This window comes from Takifugu rubripes, chromosome 8 (genome assembly GCF_901000725.2).
Source record: "Takifugu rubripes chromosome 8, fTakRub1.2, whole genome shotgun sequence".
NCBI classification, from domain to species: Eukaryota; Metazoa; Chordata; class Actinopteri; order Tetraodontiformes; family Tetraodontidae; genus Takifugu; species Takifugu rubripes.
The window spans coordinates 10,554,094-10,570,828 of record NC_042292.1 but is presented as its reverse complement, the minus strand read 5'-3'; the positions used below and the strand labels follow the sequence as shown (position 1 = coordinate 10,570,828).

The following is a 16,735-nucleotide window of genomic DNA, read 5'->3' as shown; positions in this document are numbered from 1 at the left end:
GGCATTTTATTTTGTACACCCGCCGGAAGTGCAGCGAAAGCGCTAGCTGTTGGGACTTGACTCGGTTTCGACCTGAGCCGGAACCCGTCGTCCAGAGCAACGCCAGCCCAGCAGCTCCGCTCGGTCTGAGACGGAATGAGAGCCAGTCAGATGTGCTGAGCTGGTAGCCTCCCGGTGCTCAGGCCGCTACACGGACGGCAGTAACCCAGAGAGACCCGGAGGCGGCCCAGGCTTCATTTCCAGACAGGGTAACTGTAGCCAGCGCGCTAGCCCCCCCTCCCAGCCCGGCCGCTCCTGCAGCCGATTCGCGGAAGAAGCGTTGAAAGAAAGTGACCCCCTTCCAAAACGATCGGACCCGCAGCACACAGCAGCCTTTTATCGCAGCGACATCCGGCGGAGATGGGTAAGTAGCCCGTTAGCTAACCCTAACCCTGCGGTTGAGTTAGCTACCCGGAGCCGCTGCTTCCATTTACACCGCGGCTGCGGGTTCCAGGTGGAAAACAGCTGTTTTCTGTAATCCGCGTTATAAACTCTACTGGATCTCACGGTAACGCGGAGGTGGGTTGCCTGGGGGCGAATGCACCGAGGCACGCGCACGCGCACGCGCTCGTCAGTTGTCGGGTGGGGTAGCTTCTGCCTCACCATCCATCCCCCCCGCCCCCCTCTCCGGAGTCGCCTTTTCCTCCCGGTCACTCTGAATCTGTTCTCTCCGTGGTTCCTGTTGGGTTCCTGGAACCGAAGCAGCTGCCTGAAGAATGCTGTAACGGTGACACTGGCGCTGGTGGAGGTGGCACTCCTCCATCTGCACAGCTGTTATGCAACAGGATCATGGGGTGGGGGTGGGGGTGGGGGGGCTCCTGCTGTCTGTGCCGGTGCTTTAGGTTGCGGAGGTGGAGAACAGCTGTTTTCTGAGTGGAACCTTCTAAAGGATCTGCCAGATAAACATCTCAGTTCCTCGGGAGGCCCGATCTCCAGACAGATCCCAGCTGCTCTCTTCCGCCCCTGACCCCCGCGGTCTGAAATTCCACTGTAATGTAGCTCGCCCGCCGTTTGACCTTTGACCTTTCTGCTCCGCCCCGTGACCTCTGACGGACGGTGTGTGTCCAGAGAACCTGAGCGAGGCCCTGGAGAAGCTGAAGCTGGCGTCTGCGGACGGAGCCGCCGCCTCGGCGGACGGCTGCCTGGACAGCCTGCTGAAGGCGCTCGGCAACAACAGTGAGTACGGCCAGAACCTCGTCCTGCCCGAGCGCCGCAGCTCTCCTCAGAGGCCGGGAAGGCCTCGTCCAGGCCGCGGCGGACTGAGCAGCTCAGAGCAGACAGGAAATTCATGTCGGTACCCGCAGAGTGTGACGTCATCTCTCCTGTCCAGACACCGAGACCAGTATGAAGATCCAGGAGACGGGGGTGCTCCCTCTGCTTCCCGGTCTGTTGCAGCCCCAGTCCAGCTGCTCCACCAGGGTGGCCAACATCATCGCCGAGGTGGCCAAAAACGGTACGTCGGGATCTTCCACCTCCTCCCACGGGTCTGTGTTCTCGTGAAGGAAGGCGTCTCTCCTCAGTGGTTGAGCCGGTGTAGCTGTGTGAAGGTCTGGTAACCAGCTGTGTGAAGGTCTGGTAACCAGTTGTGTGAAGGTCTGGTAACCAGCTGTGTGAAGGTCTGGTAACCAGGGGCAGAGGCTCCATCTCTGACAGCCTCCCAACGCTCGTCCGGCGGAGCTGCACCCGCCTGGTTTGGTTTTATCCCGGTTTGAGACATGGATGCGTCTGTTCTCTCTGGCAGAGTTCATGCGGAGCCCCTGCGTGGAGGCCGGCCTCATCCCTCCTCTCATCCAGCTGCTCAGCTCCACGGACCAGGAGATCCTTCTGCAGACGGGCCGAGCTTTGGGCAACATCTGCTACGACAGCCGTAAGTACCAGCGCGGAGCTCCAGGAGCCCTCCCCCATCCATCAGGGTTCCAGACACCGGGGCCTGACTGGTGAGGGCCACAGGTGCAGAAGCTCTGGCTTATGCTAACGCTGCTAACATCCGGCCCGTCACGTCAGCCAGGCTTGTCGCAGGTCAAAGGTCGTAGGTGTAGGTCAGAACTCCAAAGAGCTCCCTCAGCAAATGTTGTGATGTCCTCACAGTTGTGGTTGCTTTGGACAGAGAATATCAGTGAAGACCGCGCGCTAACGGCTGCGAACCACCGACTGAAATCCCTTAGAGTGCAGAAGAAGAAGAGTTCGTCTGCTGCTCTTGAGAATTTTAATCATATTCCTCATCTGAGTGTCAGGCGTTGATAACAAGGAGGATTAGAAAGAGTGTGGCGGGAGTTCTCTGCAGGCTCTAGCTCACTCCGGAAGCATGTTTTCAGGACTCCTTGTGGGGTGGAGGTTTGGGTTTCTGTGTGTGTTCTGGAGACTGTTCTGTTACAGAGTTCTGCTGGAGGTCGTGCCGGTTTCCCTCAGAACAGTAGAACGGTTGGACGCAGGATCTGATCCTCTGGGATCTGCGTGAGTCACTGTCACAACATGTGAGACTGATCTTCTCACAGGCTTCATTACCAACGTGATGACTCAGTCTAATGGCAGCTAGCCCTGTTAGCGTTAGCCATCCAAAGCTAACAGCGACACACTGAAGCTACAGATTAAATGTCTCCGCCTATCCACGATTTATTCAGCGTTGTATCTGCAGAATATTCAGCGCGTGTGTGTCTTGGCTCAGTCTTATCGTCTCTAAATCTGCACACACAGTCAGGAGAGAGAAGAAGTGTATGTCTGTGTGTAGGAGCTGTGTGTAGCTGGGCTACTGGACACTAGGTCTCAGAAGGCTGAGCCATTTCTTGTGTTCTGGTCCTCCAGGATTGTCCTTTCTCACAGATTCTGTCCATAGAAACTATGAATCTGGGTTCAGATGATGGTCTGGTAATGGTTCTGTTACATGTGTGGAGCTTTTTGGCTGCAGATCAGCACCTTTCTCGCTGGTAAATGGTGGATTACTGACTCCATGTCCCAGAGGTCAGGTCTCCGGGGGAGGGCTTCAGGTCTCCGGGGCCTCGGGGAGAATGGACCAGCAGATTAGCAGAGCCTCGGGGTGACACTCCCAGATTAGTTCTCTGTTCTGAGACTCAGCAGATTTTAGGAGGAGACCTCTGATGCTCTGCTCAGACTGTCACAGCTCCACCCTCACACACACATACCTGCAGAGCCGTTCCCTCCTGTCAGTCCTCGCTGCCCTGAGTGTGGGAGGAGAACAGGAGCTCCACCTGAGTGGATTCTGCAAGATTCTCGCCTGGCTTCACTTCTTTTGAGCTTCTCATTTATTCTTTTTTCATATTTACTTTGATGGTGTTGAATTTTGATTTCACTGCTCTGTTAGTTAGATTTCCAACTAACCGATAACAACATATGAATCCCAATCCTGACTCAGGGAACATGTCTGATGGTTCTGGATCAGGAAGGAGCCCTTTGTTCTAAACGCTGTTGTGTTCTGTAGCTCCATGTCTCTTCCAGCCCATTTGATTTTCCTTTCTCATTTTTGCTCCTCCATCTTTCTTTCCTTGTTCTGTGGTTGATTTAATATCCTGGCCTCTTTGTTTTGCAGATGAGGGCAGGAACGCAGTTGACCTGGCAGGAGGGGCTCAGATAGTAGCTGAACACATTAAATCCCTCTCCCAAAATCCCGAGCCGGGAAATGAGAAGCTCTTGACTGTCTTTTGTGGCATGCTGATGAACTATAGCAGTGATAATGGTAATGACCATCCTTCCCTGAGAAGACCTCTTCATTGCACTCATGTTTCTGTCACCCAGAGGATTAATCAGGGCTCAGACCCTCTCAGAAGACTCTGCTTCTCTGTCTTGGGCTAACCTTGCTCCTGACTGTCCCACCTGGTCCTGTAGGATGTCCCAGGAGCAGCAGCCGCTTCCTTCCTACATCCACCCCCCTGTCCTAGTAGACGTGACCTGTCTGTGGTGCTAGCATAGCCGCTGCTGCTGGGTTCACAGTTTTTTAGTTGACCTGTGTGAGCCAGTCGGAGCCGCCCCCTCTGACGATCGCCGCGGTAACCTCTGAAACACCAGATTCGCTCAGAACTCTGCTCACTCGCTGTTTCTAACAAATGGACGCATTCTTTGTCTCAGCAAGCGACAGCGCAGAGGAACCTGTAGCAGCCACAACACAGCTGTGGTTCGATGTATTCGTACATGTTTGGGCGGTCCACCAACGTTCAGGAGATGGACGGGGTCACATTGCTCCAGGAGTAACCTGCACGTTCAGCTTCTGGAGCTATTTTGCCCTTCACGGGGGCAACTGGAGCAACAAAGTTAAATGAATGTTGTTCCAGCTGTAGCCTGCTGCAGATAGAGGCACTCTGAAAGGGTCTGGACCGGTGGAAAACATAACGAAGGTCTGAATATTGTTGTCGTGGCTCAGAGATGTATCAGTAAGGTCAACATGTTGCTGTAGTTGCTCAGTGGGTCAATATTGCTGTAGCTGCTGTGATGGATCTACATGGGGTAGTTGCTCAGCTGTAGAGTAAAAAGGTCAGTGTTGTAGTGGCTCAGTGGGCCTGTGTGTCTCCTCTCCACAAGCCCTTCAGCTCCCCTGCTGAGAACTGTTCCCACAGCGTGATGCCACCACCATGTCTCCTGGTTGCTGTGGTGCGGTTGCCTTGACGCAGGTCCCATGTCGTGGACTACATGAAGTCTCTGTGATCAAGAATGATTCTGTGAATCAGAGGAATGAGCGAAACCCACGTTGCTGAAGCCCCTCCAGCAGCTCCTAGGGGTCCCTCTCAGGTCAGTCAGATCCTGAGTCCCGATGGAGTGAAGGGAGCTTGAAGGCTGCTCTCACAGGTGACTTCATGTAGTCCGACATTGTTAGATTAGCGAAGGTCTGTAGGTTTAAAACCCAAACTGGAACAAGATGAGTCGGACGTTTTCCGGTCGAGGCTGAGCGGAGCTCTGAAAACGTCCTCCCTCTTCTGCTGTGACCTTCTGGGACTGTCCTCTGGGATTCTGAGGGATCTCCTCTGTCCTCACTTCTCTGCAGGAGCAGCTCCTGGTGCTAATGTCGCCTCTCTGACTTTAGGGTTCACACGCACACATGTAGAACACCTCCATGTTCTCTTCGTCCCCCATGTTCTCACTCGGCCTGTGACTCACTGATAATGCAGCGGAGCAGTAAATTGCAAGTTGGCTGCTGATTACATGGAATTAAAGAACATCAGAGAAGACATGGTGCCCCCCCCACCCCCACATCAGACAGATTTTCCTGTGAAGCCAACTGAATATAGAACAACAGCGTCGTAGCGTCAAAGCTAATATCACATTTAAACATGCAGTGTCTGGTCTGTACTCGGGTTCACTCCCACCCACAGAAGTGTAACCCGCCCCCCCTCCCAGATTCTGGCTCCGTGCATATTGGATGTTGTTTTTGAATGTAAGAACAGTGGGAAACATGTTACTCATGCAGGGGATTTGGGAATGATGTCTGTTCTTCTTCAGGGCAATCCTGCCTTCTCCACCTTTAGATCTGGAGGTATAGAACCGGTCTGTGTTCTTGTTGTGTTCTAGATTCCCTACAAGCCCAGCTGATCAATATGGACATCATTCCAACTCTGGTGAAGCTGCTGGGCATCCATTCCCACAACACGGCCCTGACGGAGATGTGTCTGATCGCCTTTGGAAATCTGGCTGAGCTCGGTGAGTACCGGACAGCGGAGGGGTGAGGGGAGAGGACCAGGAGCATTCTGGGCTGGTCCTGGACTGGCTCGTGGGGGTGCTTCTGACGTGACCTTCCTCTGGTCCTTTCAGAGTCCAGCAAAGAGCAGTTTGCCTCCACCAACATAGCAGAGGAGCTGGTGCGTCTCTTCCAGAAACAGACGGAGCACGAGAAGAAGGAAATGATCTTTGAGGTTCTGGCGCCACTGGCAGAAAACGGTGAGATCATTTTTCCTGATAAGGACCCCCCCCTCAACATCAGGTTGAGGGGGGGGTCAGAGTTTAACAGGGAGGAAGGGAATCTCCTGAAAGGCTGTGTCATGTTTGGCTAACTGCTGAGTCACTGCTCCAAACTCCTGCTGCTCACGGCCCCGCCCCCGTTTTTTGTGTGTGTGTGTGTGTGTGTGTGTGTGTGTGTGTGTGTGGGCCTCTAATGGTCCTGCAGATGTGATAAAGCTGCAGCTTGTGGAGGCAGGCCTGGTGGAGTGTCTCCTGGACGTGGTGGCCAAGACCGTGGATGGAGAAAGAGAGGAAGACGTCACGCAGCTGAAGACCGCCTCTGATCTGATGGTTCTCCTGTTGCTGGGAGGTAAATACACCAGAGCTGCAGTCAAATACATCAAAGGGTTCTGTCATAAGTCCAAGTCACGTGAAGAGCCCTTGTCGGAGGCCTTCACCAGTCTCCTGATTTGTGTGCAGATGAGTCAATGCAGAAGCTGTTTGAAGGAGGAAAAGGCAGCGTTTTCCAGAGGGTCCTGTCCTGGATACCATCCCATAACCACCAGCTGCAGCTCGCCGGGGCTTTAGCTATTGCTAATTTTGCTCGCAATGGTGAGATTTGCTGAGCAGAAGAGTTCATAAATGGCTGAAGCTGAAGTGTGCAGCAGCAGCAGTCTTGAGGTTTCTCTGCTGGGTTCATGTCTGCCTTCAGATGGGAACTGCATCCACATGGTGGACACCGGAATTGTGCAAAAGCTTCTGGAGCTGCTGGACCGGCACGTTGAGGAGGGCAACGTCACCGTTCAGCACGCAGCTCTGAGCGCCCTGAGGAACCTGGCCATCCCCGGTGAGCCACCACACAGCTGGAACATCTGGTTTTAATAGAACTTTTCAGTCAGGCTCCTGGTAACTGGGCTGCAGGTGTCACCTCAAACTACCAGAACTAGAAGGAGCAAAGGCGAACAGGAAGTTGCTCCTCCTCTGACACGTTTCTGTAAACTGCAGCACAATCTCTCCTCAGCTGAATGAGAGAGGGATTCAAAGCACCAGACTCCTCCACGAGGCCGAGTTTCCCAACATTTTCCTTGATTCATACCAGTTTTCTGTGGACTGCGATGAAACCCAGAAGACTTCTAGCCTTCCTCATCATTTAGCAACTCTCTGGAGGCCTTCAGCCAACCTCTGATGTAGCTTATGTTTCCAGTCCGGCCCAAAACCTTGATAAATATGTCCTTTTATTTCCTCTGTAGTGGTGAACAAATCCAAGATGCTGTCAGCTGGAGTAGCAGATGTGGTTCTGAAGTTCCTGCAGTCAGAGATGCCTCCTGTCCAGTTTAAGCTCCTGGGAACGTTACGAATGCTCATCGATACGCAAGGTATTCGCGTTTCTACAGTGTCTGAAACGATGAGCTGCGGGGGTCTGTAGTGATCCCACATGTTCTGTCGGGTTCAGCTGAAGCCGCAGAGCAGCTGGGAACCAACGGGAAGCTGGTGGAGAGGCTGGTGGAGTGGTGCGAGGCCAAAGATCACGCAGGAGTGATGGGGGAGTCCAACAGGCTGTTGTCGGCCCTCATTCGCCACAGCAAGTCCAAGGTGAGAGCAGGAGCCGCCGCCTCCGTGACGTCGATGCACAGGCCACTCTAACGACAGCCAATTTTCCCTGCGACATCCAGGAGGTCGTCAGGACGGTCATCCAGGGAGGAGGTGTCAAGCACCTCGTTACCATGGCAACCAGCGAACACATGATTATGCAGAACGAAGCGCTCGTGGCTTTGGGCCTGATAGCAGGGCTGGACTTGGGTGAGAACCATTTGCTGTTTTTTTTGTTTTTTCCCACCCGTGTCACATGGTGAGGTCAGAGGTCACTGCCGAGGCTGTATTTGCTCGTGCTCGTTTCAGTGTCGGCCGAGAAGGACTTTGTCGGAGCCAACCTGGTGTCTGTCCTCCACAAGCTGCTCTCAGATGAGAAGAGCGCGCCGGAGATCAAGTACAACTCCATGATCCTCATCTGCGCAGTCATGGGTTCAGGTCAGTCACATGATCAGTTTGCTCATTAAAACCAGGCTTTAATTGGATGTTCCATTCTGTAAACGCCCCCGCCCTGCTCTCTCCTCCAGAGCCCCTTCACAAAGAGGTCCAGAGCCTGGCCTTCATCGACGTGGTATCCAAGCTGAGGGCTCACGACAACAAAACAGTGTCGCACCAGGCGTCGCTCACAGAGCAGCGGTTGACTGCTCAGAGTTAAATGACTGTGTGACACCAGTGCCCCTCCCCCGCACCTCACCCACCCCCATACACGCGGCCTGCCTGACCACCCAGTGAAAGTCCCCCCCCGAGGCCCACACCCTGTCATCATGTGCCAAGGTACCACCTTACATAAACTGCCAGCCTGACGTATGTTGTGCACCCCCCCCACCCCAGGGTTAGATGGATGAAACGCAACTAAACATCAGACTGTTTTAATTTTGAATTGAGTCTGCCCAGTTTTTAACCTTGCGTGAGACAGCCCATCTCTTCAGGTCAGCCATAATGGGACACACCCCTCAATCATCGTTCTCACCCATCTCTGCTCGTGCACGTATCTCGTGCCACAGGTGCCCGTGTAGGAGCTCAGACGCCATCAACAGTCTAAAGCAATAGATCAGACACAACTCTTTTACGACCATAGCTGTGACGCCATCTGCCAGTAAGCCACCAGTGGATCAACAATGATACCCTCTCCTGTTGTGCTTTTTATTTATTTAGCAGAAAAACCGCCATCCTCGTAACGGCCAGTCCTGTCCCAATTCTCTCTAATACAGATCAGCAGGAAACTGCATGTTTCTGTCATGTTGAAGTTGTGACAGTGTCATTGCCCCCCCCACACACACACACCACCTTTTCTACACTCCTCTTTCGTTTGTTCAGTCGTTAGGTTTGAACATGTCTTTAGGGCAAGAGCATGGTGGAGAGTCCAGTCATGAATAAACCGATGATCCAAAGCCTGTAAGGGAGAAAATAAGCTGATTGGTTCATAAACAGTCTACAAACCAACATTACCAGTCAGTAACTGGGCAGGTGGGTGCAAAATAACCAAATTATGATTTTAGTCTTCCATTCTGATCAACACAGGAGAAAAAAAAAAAAATCAAAAATCCGATCACAGAGTTGTTTGTCTTTGATCCTAAAACCAGTAACTGTTTTCTTATATTTCACAGTGGCCGAGAAGCTAAAACTAACTAATGGAGATTGCCGTTCAGTGCTTTGAGATTTGCCAAGTAATTAATTAGTCAAAGCCCGATTGGTGTAAATTCCAGAACGGGGAGTAGTTCCAGTCAGGTTCAGAGCCCTGCACCATTCCTGCCAGTTAAGTGATCCTCCATTACAATCCCTCCCAAATCCAAACCCATGGAACTGTTCATTAGCCTAAAACTTTGTGTCTGTAGCTGCTCCTGGTGGAAAGTCAAATAATAGACCAAATATCAACATGTTTCTCTGTTTCGGAGCTGCAGAATTAGTTTGGTTGACGTAGAGTAGCAGGTGAGCTGCCACCTGGTGGAGGATGCAGCGCTGCGTTTATCATGGGAAAAATGACAATCTGAGCAAGGACCTGAAGTATGACCATGGCCGGTACTGTAAAAACACAGCTGAAGTACGTGTTTCTGGGGAAGAATCAGCAGATGGCGCTGTTTTTCAATCCAGCAGGAAACAAGTGTGGAAAGTTTGTGTTTGTGCTGTGAGGCAGCATCAGGGACAAGTCTTTTAGGGATGGCTGATGTGCATGTGCACCACGGAGCACGCTGACAGATGGTTTGTCACCAGACCTGCCAACACAGTCTGGGCTTTTTTTAATAGGATCAAAGGTATGAATGGTTATTTATCAGATTTTTTGCTCTAAACTTACATGCTAGTGAAGATATACTGTATCCATAGTAACTGCGTAAAATATGCGTATAACATAAATGTTTGTTGTAAATGTCATGACTTGTACATTTGGCGGATTGTATCTGAGCAGATCATTAAAAGATGATAGCTGGTGATGGCTGCTGTCTTCATTTTAAAACAATTATTCAAATGATTAAAAACATATCCCTACCCGGGTAAATGCCATAATAAAACCTTTAGCTTGTTTACGCATGTTATATTTTATATACCAAACCCATGTTTCCTCTGTTCTAAATTCTATTTAATTGTTACGGATTATGACATGTTACATTTCCAGAACAGGAGGGTTCATGTGGTTTATGTTGGGGATATTTACACGACACAGTCATTTTAAACGATAAAACAAGACATAATATGGTTTCCTTGGATTTCACCAGCATAAAGTCGTCTGCCCTATAGGGGGCGCAAGTCGACCGTAAATATAATCCGTGAAGAAGTAGCAGGTGCCGTAAACCGTGAGATTCCGTCGTTACCATTAATGAATGACGGGTTATAAAATAGCCCGCGTATGTTGTCAGTCTAATGCCTTTGTTACTGTAGTAGATATTCATCAATAGAGATTTATAGATAATTTATTCCTAACGTCTGTGTTTTATGTTAGAATTTGTAAATACCAGTCAACTCCGCTCTGCTCGGTCCTCATATACGCTAATGCCGCATCATTGATTTACATACGGCCTAAACATGTTTAATGCTTACGTGATTAATTATTGATCTACTCATTTTCAATTAATTAGGGGTGGATAAATTGTCTTAAGTTTTGTTCTAGACAAGCACAGCATGTTCACATGATTTAATTCGTTCCTGTTATCTGGGTTTTAAACCAGCAGCTGAGATGGGAGGAGAAAGATGAGAAACCACACAAACGTCACCTCATGTCGGCTTTATTCATTCATTTTACTTAATATTAAAACAAGTCCAATTTTACTGGAACGTGACAGATGAAATTAGGAGGTAGTTACATGACAATGTTGGTGGGTGTAGCGTGACCATCTAAACAATCCTCACGAGTGATTGGTTGGTGATGAGTGACAGGCTTCCACATCAGGACTGTAGAACAGTTCTTCCTTCATAGAACATAAAGTTCACGGAGATCAGGGTCATCCGATGGTCTTTTAACTCCAGGGTTCAACCCTTGTACGATAAACATTTATCAAAATCAGTGCTGGTTGCGTCATCCTTTAAGGATCTACAGCATCAAAATAACTTTAAATTATACACGTGGCCCCACAGAGCAAGTTTGCTTCTCAGAGCGTTGGCTCCGATGCTCCAGATCACAACATCTGGATGGACAGATGACTGTGGGCAACATCATCTTTACCGTTTCCTCATAATAGAGATTATCCAGTTTTATTCTTTTGACCTACTCACTGACGTTCGCCCATAAATGTTCTTTAGGGAGCAGAAACGCGTTAAAATAAGCATATATGGCTAAACAGACTAGCATCTGCTTTTAATTCAGAAGTTAGAACCAACTTTAGTGTCAGCCTGGATGAGGGCAACATGATGTGGAAATTGAGATATTAAAGGTCTTTTACATGATGGATGGAGCAACTGCTGAATGGCGTTTCCACATGAAAAATACATATCTAATATCAAAACCATGTATCAAAACTCCTACTTTCTACGCTATCAAAACTGGCTTACTGTGACAGTCTGAACGTAGTGCAAGTTTTACTACTCAACAGGAATCTCTTCACAGTAGTCACACACAGTGTTATGTACAGTGTTTACATGTTAGTGCCTTAAAGGAAAGGTGCTGGTTGAGTGATCTTGTGGTGCAGGTCACCAGTGAAGTGCTCTGATCGCTGCCTGTGGTGCGCTCAGACCTGACGAAACAAGACCAAATGCTTTCCGTCATGTGGCTACAAAGGAAACAATGTGCTGCAAACAGTTACATTCAGCTGCTTTACCTGTTAAAATGGAAATACTGCAACAGGTTTAGGTGAAGAAGCTGGAAAAGAGGAGTCAGATTGAGAAATGGGAAACTGGCTGGGGAATGAAATGATTCTGGTTCATCAGTCATGTCCTCACCAGCTCGCCTGCACGGCCTCGATGTCGCTCACTAAGTTCTGCGCCAAACAAATCCCAAAAATCTGCAGACGAGAGCAAAGAGGAGCCAACGTTAGAGGAGGGACCTGGACCGCTGCCTTTAGGCTCTGACAGCCAGAGTACCTGCAGCAGCGCCACTCCGATGAAGATGCCAGCCACCAGGGTCAGGTTGTCCTGCAGCCACTTCTCAAACTGCGGCACGCAGCCCTTCACGTTGATGGAGTCCTTCTGCTCGGAGTCCTGAGGGGAGGCGTTTAAGTGACTTAGCTATTCGCAGTTTAAACTCAGTCTCCTTTAATATTGATTTCAGAGGAAGAACTCACTGGTTTAGCACGAACATCATATCCACACTGTGTGTTGATCACATCCTCCTGCAGACAGAACGAGAGCAGCTCTTAGAGTTACACACAGGAGGAAGTGTACAGATCCTAGAGGGAGCTAACTGAAGCTAACTGGGGAAGAGCGTCTAAACAAGTTCACAGTTTTAACGTGGTGTTAGCCACTAGCACGTGAGCATCCTGACGCTGAAGCTCCAGGTGCAGCTCGAGCTGAAGGAGAGAATGTTGGACTCGTACAGCTGGGTCCTTGGTGCAGCAGGAGAATGGAACGCCACATTTCTCCCGGCTGGGATTCCCATCGGTGCAGTTAAAATAGATGTTCAGGTTCCAGTCGTCTGCTCCAAACGCTCCACAACATTCCCACTGCAATCAGGTAGAGCGGAGACAGGATAAATAGGCTTCCACTGGGATCTCTGGTCAGTTCCAAAAAACCAAAACCATTCTTTAGCCCAGAGAAGCCTGACTCATCCAGAGGTGAGCGGGAATGACGGATGCCTTTAGGTAAACTGGGGAACATCTGTGCTTCCTGTTTCCCACTCACGTATTCTTGAGTGAAGTCGATGAGGTTCTGCAGATCAATGTCGTCCCGGTACGCGCGGATGTTGTTGTTGATGAACAGGTTGAGCTGGTCCTTGATCCAGTCCTTAAAGACAAAGGCCAGCACGCCTGTGGTCAGCTCCAGGAAGAAGATGATCCCCAGGAACACAGAAAACTGCAGCAGCAGAGCAGACAACAGCGATGAGCTCCGCAGGCGACAGCAGAGCAAACATGCCAGGAATCATCCTGCCACATACAAACTTGAGCAGGAACGTGTTTTCACGCAGCGCCCCGATGCATCCTGCGAAGCCCAGGATGAACATGACCCCTCCGACCACCATAAAGAGCCAGACTGGGTCCAAACCGCCCAGGTCCGTGATGGACGAGATGTTGGACAGGACTCCCTGAGTGAGGAGACGTAGAAGGTCACCCACACGCCTCTGATCCAAGGTCAGCCCAGATCAATATTCATTTTATGTAGCGAAGCAAATAACCTCATTGTTTAGAATCCATGCAGACCCAATAGCGTACGTCTTAGATGTGGAACATCATGAATTTGACTGTTACAGTGTCGTAGCAACAGACCGACGAGGCTCCTTTATAGCTCAATAGCTGATACTGATATCTCTGTGGATATTACACGATAACAACATGGTTATAGCCCCCTTACCTTCTCACTCCAGGCCCACAGACCGATTCCAACGAGGGCCATGCCCAGGAGCTGCAAAGCATACACACATATAATCCACATTAGGTCCAATTAATCTGGATTACAGTCAGATTTGAATACAGCGGAGGCGTACATTTAAATTTTAGATTTTTACAGTACATCATGTTCTCATGTCAAACATATGGCATCATGTCGGCCGTTCTCCTGTGTGTGTGTGTGTGTGTGTGTGGGCTGGTGTGAGGCGCATTTCAGCTGTCATTAGTGGACACAAAAAGCCGATTATCCGACTGGTCCCAGTGAGTGGCAGCTGTTCTATCTGACAAACAGACCCAGAACCGTTGCCAGGCTCGGACCCAGAAGCAGGTAACGGGACCGCGGGGATGCTGGCGGGACCCGGGCCTCCCTCCTCATTGTCTGACCGAGGCGCAGACAATGCCGCCTGGCATCGGAACAGTAACAGAGATGCGCTCACCCAGAACAGGATGTTGAATCCGAAGATGAAGTATTTGATGCAGCAGCTGACTTCGTGGCCTTTGTAATGGTTCCCCGACATGTTTGAGCATCATCGGCGTCTCGGAGCTGAACGGAAATGCGCGGCCCGCTTCGCGGCCTGTTTTAACGCCCTCTGTCGCAGCCTGCTTCACGGCCTGCGTCGGGATGAGCCAGCATCTGCGTTCCGGGGAGCCATTACAACGCAGCTGCCTTCAGCGGGGAGAACAGCTTCGGTCCAGCCGCAGACGGCGGCGGTGGTCTGGATAACACCGCGGAGTGATCCGCTCTATTATTGGTAAATGACATGTAGGGAAGGCGGGGCTTCTGCTGAGGCTGCTCCGCAGTGATTGGACAGAACAAGTAGAAAGACGTAGAATGCAGCCAATCACAGTGGAGCCTTGACGGGAATGTATTGTTTCGGAATGACGTCATTCCGACAACACTTAGGATATGGATACGAATTATTACCTGGAGAATTTGCAGGCAAACTTTGAATATTAAAATATTAAATTTTTATGATTTATTCATTTATTCAAACAGAGAGAGAGAGAGAGAGGGGACAGGAGGATAAAACATTGGCACGGAGACTGACTAAATTTACAAACAGTGCAGATAAATAAAAGTCACACAGTCAGACAGAAGAAGTGTTAATGGAAATATTGGGGCAGAGGAAGCCAGATCAGCTGACAAGGATAGTGGTGAATTACCTCTTCTTTTCAGAATATTTGACCTTTGTTAGGTACAGGTATATAAACACAGCCTGATCAGCCTCAGTCTGATAAGTAAACTACAGCTTGTGGAGCTAATAATATTGGCAAGTGAAGACAGTTCCTTTGAAACAAGTGACTGCGGCTTTCAGAAGGTCAGTTTTCTCGTGAAGAGGAGCATCACTGCAGTCCCAGGCTGTCCAATTCCGGGTTGTGGCGGTGCCTCTGGTAAAGCACCAGCAGGGGTTCGGTCTGCAGGCCTCGGGTCAGAGCGTAGAGACTCTGAGTGAGGGCCTCATGGAGGACCAGGCTCCCGCTCTCATCTGTGTACTGCAGCTGAAAGCCCACTGCCTCCAGAGGCCTGCGAGCTAGCAGGGGTGACACGTCAAAAACGTCGTATCCTGATGCAGGACGCTGCTCCAGCTTCAGCAGCCTCTCCTCCAGGGCGGGGCTGTCGCGGCGAGCCGCCTCGGGAGCTGTGACTCCGTGCAGGGTGACTGTCACGCTGACGGGCCGCGGATGTAGCGTTTTCCTGAAGAGAACCAGCTCTGCGGCCAGCATGGAGGGCTGCAGGCTGCTCACGTTGAACCAGATCCATCCCGCAGGAGCGTCAGGAGGGCCTGAGGAGTCCAGAAAGATCACATAAATCACACTTGTGTGTATGTGTGTAGGTTCAGGGTCAATGCTAGCTCAGGTATCCTTTGCAGAATTCAAAGCTCTTCATTCTTCTCAGAGATCATTGGTTACTATGAACATTGTTGGTTGGGGGGGGGGGGTCGCTTGGACATCCTAGTTGATGAGGACCCGGAGAAACTTCTTGTCATCTGGGTTTGTGATGTTTAATAGCAACAAATGATCATATTTATTCCATTTAAAATGTTCTTAACTAAAATGCCTACTTACTGAGAATGCTGCGAAAGCTCTGCACCAGCGTTCCGTCTGCACCACCGAAGTCCAGTGAGTGTAAGCTCTGGTAGATCCTCCTCATGTAGGGGTGGGGCCGTGCCTGCTGATGGCTCGCAGAGACTCTTTCAATGTGCAGCATCTCCAGGATGGTTTTATTGGGGTCCTGGTCATCGTTGGCATCTATACGCCGCTCTGAGACCTGTGAGCTGCTGCAGGAAGACAGCAGCAGAACTAAGGTCACCACCTCCAGGTTCACCATTGCCAACGACTCAAAGACCTCTGTGATGTCGTCCCTTGCTTTTCCGTCAGAAGAGCTTCCTGCCTTCAGCTCAGCCTGCGTGTGAAACCGCTCTTGTGCCCAATGAGAGGTCTTTAGAAACCGCGGGAGCCGTCAGGACTTAGCAGAGGGAGTCCGTGTGCAGCTCAGGAATGTGGCTTCCTTCTGATAAACAGACTAACTGGACCGGACTGAACCGCTGTCCCGCTCACCAGCTGCCACTCAGCTGCCCCGGAGCACCACTTTCAGAGAAAAAAACAAAGTTTTGTTTTTTCATATTTTTCAAATATTTTAGGTAATCTTTCGAATCTATGACAGGAGGAAGATCATATTAGAGGGACAACGGTGATCACTTCTATCAGAGAGTAAACTGCTGGAATAACGAGTCAGTGTTTTATAAGAATGATCTGAAAACCCTTTTTAAGCCATTATACATTATTGTTTAGTTCCCGAGGAAACCTCCCAATGCTGATGCTAACACTGTACAACACTGTTAGCATCACTGTAGTTATAAATAAATGTCAACTTTCAAGCCAAATGTTTCCTGCTTAAAATTAAAAAAAAACTCACATTACCATACAAATAAGAGTAAAGTGCAGTGATTATATCACTATGAAAGCTCTTTTTAATGCTATTTACTGATTTTCAAGGGCTGGAAGTGGTGGGTGAACACATTAATGTGTAATTACTCACACTGGCAGAGGGGGGCGTGTTAGATTCTTCATCCATTAACAATAACAAAATCATTCTCACCACTTTAAAACACAAAGTTATTATTATTATTATTATTAATATTGATCATGTATGCTCTTAAACCATTGTGATGTTTGTAGCAAATACTGCTTTAATCTTCTCATTCAGTCTCAGACAAGTGTAAATGCTAATTTAATACTTTAATTAGAATAAACTAGAA

The 16,735-nt window shown here is 49.8% G+C and overlaps 3 protein-coding genes across 5 annotated transcripts; 1 reads left to right on the top strand and 2 right to left on the bottom strand.

Moving 5' to 3' along the window:
* The first annotated feature begins 38 nt into the window (after nucleotides 1-38).
* rap1gds1 (RAP1, GTP-GDP dissociation stimulator 1) lies at nucleotides 39-9,936 on the top strand. Of its 3 annotated transcripts, none has more exons than XM_003966725.3 (15): nucleotides 39-403; nucleotides 1,108-1,215; nucleotides 1,370-1,492; nucleotides 1,781-1,906; nucleotides 3,584-3,730; nucleotides 5,554-5,682; nucleotides 5,794-5,919; nucleotides 6,146-6,289; nucleotides 6,400-6,531; nucleotides 6,632-6,766; nucleotides 7,170-7,295; nucleotides 7,373-7,512; nucleotides 7,593-7,719; nucleotides 7,819-7,947; nucleotides 8,037-9,936. In XM_003966725.3, the coding sequence occupies exons 1-15, from the start codon at nucleotides 400-402 to the stop codon at nucleotides 8,162-8,164; spliced, it is 1,824 nt and encodes a 607-aa protein (XP_003966774.2). In that variant the 5' UTR covers nucleotides 39-399; the 3' UTR covers nucleotides 8,165-9,936. The 3 variants fall into 3 exon arrangements, with proteins under 3 accessions (XP_003966774.2, XP_011604752.2, XP_029696319.1); XM_029840459.1 differs by lacking the exon at nucleotides 39-403 and adding an exon at nucleotides 451-1,029; XM_011606450.2 differs by lacking the exon at nucleotides 3,584-3,730 and having other exon boundaries at nucleotides 40-403.
* A 775-nt stretch (nucleotides 9,937-10,711) lies between these two features.
* On the bottom strand, nucleotides 10,712-14,206 carry tspan5a (tetraspanin 5a). The gene is made up of 10 exons (XM_011606451.2): nucleotides 13,913-14,206; nucleotides 13,441-13,491; nucleotides 13,028-13,174; nucleotides 12,775-12,945; nucleotides 12,471-12,596; nucleotides 12,219-12,266; nucleotides 12,019-12,135; nucleotides 11,878-11,939; nucleotides 11,757-11,797; nucleotides 10,712-11,672 (listed from the first exon to the last, which is right to left on the bottom strand). Exons 1-9 carry the CDS (start codon nucleotides 13,991-13,993, stop codon nucleotides 11,785-11,787), a joined length of 816 nt encoding a protein of 271 aa, XP_011604753.1. The 5' UTR covers nucleotides 13,994-14,206; the 3' UTR covers nucleotides 10,712-11,672; nucleotides 11,757-11,784.
* A 141-nt stretch (nucleotides 14,207-14,347) lies between these two features.
* On the bottom strand, nucleotides 14,348-16,230 carry LOC115250679 (uncharacterized). The gene is made up of 2 exons (XM_029840288.1): nucleotides 15,543-16,230; nucleotides 14,348-15,259 (listed from the first exon to the last, which is right to left on the bottom strand). The coding sequence occupies exons 1-2, from the start codon at nucleotides 15,802-15,804 to the stop codon at nucleotides 14,820-14,822; spliced, it is 702 nt and encodes a 233-aa protein (XP_029696148.1). The 5' UTR covers nucleotides 15,805-16,230; the 3' UTR covers nucleotides 14,348-14,819.
* Nucleotides 16,231-16,735: the final 505 nt, after the last annotated feature.